General features: G+C 40.0%; 1 protein-coding gene across 1 annotated transcript; it reads right to left on the bottom strand.

The window, feature by feature from the left end:
* Positions 1 to 856: 856 nt before the first annotated feature.
* On the bottom strand, positions 857 to 3,580 carry LOC138371312 (dnaJ homolog subfamily C member 17-like). The gene is made up of 4 exons (XM_069336097.1): positions 3,405 to 3,580; positions 2,801 to 3,367; positions 2,089 to 2,168; positions 857 to 966 (listed from the first exon to the last, which is right to left on the bottom strand). The coding sequence occupies exons 1-4, from the start codon at positions 3,578 to 3,580 to the stop codon at positions 857 to 859; spliced, it is 933 nt and encodes a 310-aa protein (XP_069192198.1).
* Positions 3,581 to 4,324: the final 744 nt, after the last annotated feature.

The following is a 4,324-nucleotide window of genomic DNA, read 5'->3' as shown; positions in this document are numbered from 1 at the left end:
TGTTATTATGTAATCTTAGCTATAAAATGATCTTAGACAATGGGAAACCGTACGGCAATACCTTATTGAGAAAAACGAGCTTATAATGATTAACACCATTGCACATTAGGCTTGACAGAAGGCAGCATTTGTATCCCCCTTTGCTATAAACATTAAAAATGGGAATAAACATACTATAACAGAAAACGGACTTATTCAGGGAAGAAGAATACGGTTTGACTATTAGCAATGCCTGTGCGAAATATGATGGGGCCGGCCTTTTAATCCCCAGGTAAGTTGATGACGTCATTGACCATTAGCAATGCCCGTGCATGGCTCACCGGGCTAACGAAAAAACATGGGGCCATAACGTGTCCCTTAAATCTCACCGGGGTAACGAAAAAACATGGGGCCATAACGTGTCCCTTAAATCTCACCGGGGTAACGAAAAAACATGGGGCCATAACGTGTCCCTTAGGAAAAGCAAAACGGACACGTTATGGCCTGGTTTACACTACTGGTGAGTGGTGACGCCTGGGTGGTGTTTGGCCGAGCTGGGTGATTGGTGACGCCTGGGTCGGTGATTGGCCGGGCTGGGTGATTGGTGACGCCTGGGTGGTGTTTGGCCGGGCTGGGTGAGTGGTGACGCCTGGGTCTGAGATTTGCTACTACCGCGGGAGTTACTCGTCAAGTAGTTAAGGTGTGTGGAGGCACTACTCGAGATGCCTCTTGTAGGGAGGTCTGGGGAAGGCTTCAGCCTGGATATTGAATGCCTTGGTCGACTTTGAGGTAGCGGTACCAGCCCAATCCTTTATTTTATATAAAAATTTAACCAGTGCCTCAAAAAAATATTCAAAATCTACCCTATCTATAGAATTTACAATCTGCAGATTGTATCGAAATAATCGGCATAATTCAAATGCTGAATCCAGTTATCTGACACCCGACTGTAATGCTGTTTATAGTCCAGCAATCTTCCCAATACACCTGGAAGAAAAATTCAATACTCAGAATTGATATAACTAAATTCAATATTGCAACCACTATCACAAAATCTGGCCAACAAATATCATTGGTCATCGGCGTCCATCAACGTGTTTCGTCATGAACGCGTAACACAAGAATTCCAATACATGCTGAAATCTCACTGCTTCAGGAGAAGAACACTGAACTCTTCAAGTTCATTCATGTGTTCCAGTCACCATCTGTGGTCACTTTTTGCCACATGTCACTTAATTATCAAACCTAACATTCAAAATCAATGTCCAAAATGACATTCTGACAATCTTACAAATGTGTTTATTATCAATACTACTTTTAATATCACAGTTCTCAAATGAGTACGCAGCAACAAAATGTGTACATACTTCCAGCTAAGAGTATAAAGTTAATGTTGTCAACCCCTCTTGCACCAATGAATGCGGAGCAAGAAAATGACAAATATCATTTTCCAGAGCCTACGTCCTAGACACATTGCAATAACTCTCATACTAGAGAGCTCTATCTCGAGAACGGGTCCATGTGAAAAAATTGTACATTTCCATTTTAATAGAATTTCACTACTATATTTCTAGTTTTCAACATTTAGGTTTTCCAAAATTACATTCCTAGGTATTCAGAGATCTTAATTTTTTCAGAAATTGAATACAATAACAAAATAGAGCAAACATAACATTTTAACATTATTACACAACAAATGTTAAAAAAAAAATCTGTTAGACCAGTGACGTGTAGTTGATTGTAGTTTCGACGACCACAAATTTTAGAATGTGGAGAATCCTCGTCCTCTTGTACACCATTCCGGTTTCTGCTGAAGAATGATAGAACTATCCGACCAGATAGCACGACCGACAGGTGAGTCTGTGGCTGGCTGCAGCCTGCTGGGTGAACCTTGCTAAAGAGACACGGCTCAATTTTCAACTCGAGGTCTATACGCTATACTTCTGCTTCCTTTTAATTAAAGCCACTAATGGAGGATGGTCGACCATTTCAACATAAAAAATCTTTCCCAGCTACAATCTGCAGTTCCTCGCAACTTTTGTGCAGACTAGGAGTAATCAAATCTTTTCAAGAAATCCATACCGATTAAAATGTCTCTAGAAAACTTACTTATGTCAAAGTTATCTTGTCCCAAGATGTCTATCTTTTGCCCATTAAATTTTTGCCCAGTCAAATTATTTCCACAACTCCTAAGGTAAAATGTCTCAACTTGTTGAAGGCTGAATTTTTCGTGAAATTTCCTTTACTGCCAGTGTTCACAAATGCCGTCCATTTCGCACCTTCCCCCTTCGCTTCAAAAGTAGATCTACTGTTATGGGGGGTCTCATGGCTGCTCTGTGAGGGGTAATTAATAATTAATAATAAAGGGGAATATATTAATCGAACCTACATCCAAGAGTATCCCAGACGTAGGGATCTGAGTGTCTATCACTCTAGCAGTTCCCACCTACCACTCTTGTGGTGTCTACCACCCTTCTCTAAGGAACAGAGAAGTATGCCTCCGCAGACAGAGACATGCAACACACATAATGGGAAAATAAAACTAAGTAAGAAGTATTTGAAGGTCGGTTTCTTGGACAAATCAAGACAACATGAGATATATATTTTTGTACAAATTATAAAAGATTATTTTCATCCAAAGCAATCAAACAACTTGTTTATTATTATAAAATTTGATTGAGAAACATTTAACTGGTTTGGCTCACATTCTCTACTGATTCACGACAACTAGATTCAAAGTTTAAATTGGATTTGTCCTTACACTCATAATTTTTAGGATTTTTTTTGGAGGATATGAGGCTTTTTGTGAGGTGCCTCTCACATGTGTGTAACTTTTACTGGTTTGCCAGTTTGACCTCTCTCAAACTGCACTGCCATATCCGCTGCATTTTTGGTCTTATATTCTATTAATGCTGTTCCTTTTCTATTTTTCTGCACCATAACCAGAGCATTGATGTCTCCCCACTTATAGAAGAGTTGGTTAATTTCCTGCTGGGAATACCCTGGCCAATCGTCTGTTGACATCCACTTAACTTTAACTTTGTGACCCCGTGTGTCCATAGCTGGAGGTTCACTGCTTTTGGAGACTTTAGATGAACTCCGAAAAAGCTCTGCCCCTACCTCCCTATTTACTCGATCCAGTTCCTCCAAAATAAGTTGCTCGCCCTCCTTGTCCAATCTTTTCAATTCACGTCGAAACTGTTCTTCTGACATATCTTGCTGTTCCCTACTGCGTTGAACACGTCGTTCCCGTTCCTCCAAATCTGACCTTAGTTTCTGTGATCTGGTAACATGTTCACGGGCTCTGGCAGCTGCTGCTTTACGACTCTTGAGGGTCTTGTCATATGCTTTACGTGTTCCTGGATCTAACAAAATCTCAAGAATTTTCAAGTTTGTCAAGAAGTTTTCAAGTTTGTCAAGAATTCTCAAGTTTGTCAAATTCATCAGTAGCGAATGGGTTATCTGGATTCTTATCCGGATGACATTTAAGAGCTCTTTGTCTGTACGATTTCTTAATATCCTTTTCCTCGGCATCAATAGTTATCCCCAGAATTTGATAGAAGTCCAGTTTCGATAGTTTCGTATTATGTTCCTGCGACATAACGTCCTCAATGCGTCACTACCACTTTCACAAGAGCTAATATTTTCGACAGCTGCTTCTTATGTTTTATTACGCGTTTCTGGAGCGAATGATCTCTGTCCTCAGCTTGCTGTCAACAGTCATATGTAAAGACGTCAAATGTTAGTTAATTTATATCCTACGTACATCTCACTGGGAGGAGACATGTAGCATCTCTCTCAATGTAAAAACATAGTCCTGGAACCTCTGTTAATCATAATATATATAAATTATTTAGATTCAGGTTTGAACATAGGATCATAAGAATAAAGCTCTGGTTAGCCCCATTTAGATTATGCAGTTCAGTTTTGGTCGCCGTACTATAGAATGGATATAATTTCACTTGAACGTGTCCAACGTAGGATGACTAACTTAATTAAGAACATAAGAACAAAGGTAACTGCAGAAGGCCTATTGGCCCATACGAGGCAGCTCCTATTCTATAACCACCTAATCCCACTCATATACTTGTCCAACCCGCGCTTGAAACAATCGAGGGACACCACCTCCACCACGTTACGCGACAATTGGTTCCACGAATCAACAACCCTGTTTGTTGTATTTACCCAAGTCTTTCCTAAATCTAAACTTATCCAATTTATACCCATTGTTTCGTGTTCTGTCTTGTGTTGATATTTTTAATACCCTATTAATATCCCCCCTGTTATGTCCATTCATCCACTTGTAAACCTCTATCATGTCACCCCTAACTCTTCGCCTTTCCAG

This window comes from Procambarus clarkii, chromosome 35 (genome assembly GCF_040958095.1).
Source record: "Procambarus clarkii isolate CNS0578487 chromosome 35, FALCON_Pclarkii_2.0, whole genome shotgun sequence".
In the NCBI taxonomy this organism is placed as follows: Eukaryota; Metazoa; Arthropoda; class Malacostraca; order Decapoda; family Cambaridae; genus Procambarus; species Procambarus clarkii.
This window is presented reverse-complemented; position numbering and strand designations above follow the sequence as displayed.

Coding starts and splice junctions, on each gene's coding strand:
- LOC138371312 (XM_069336097.1), bottom strand. CDS start 3,580: ATGTCGCAGGAACATAATACGAAACTATCGAAACTGGACTTCTATCAA. Junction 2,169..2,800: donor CCAGTAAAAGTTACACACAT/GTGAGAGGCACC, acceptor ATTTTACCTTAG/GAGTTGTGGAAATAATTTGA. Junction 967..2,088: donor ACAAGATAACTTTGACATAA/GTAAGTTTTCTA, acceptor TTTTTCTTCCAG/GTGTATTGGGAAGATTGCTG.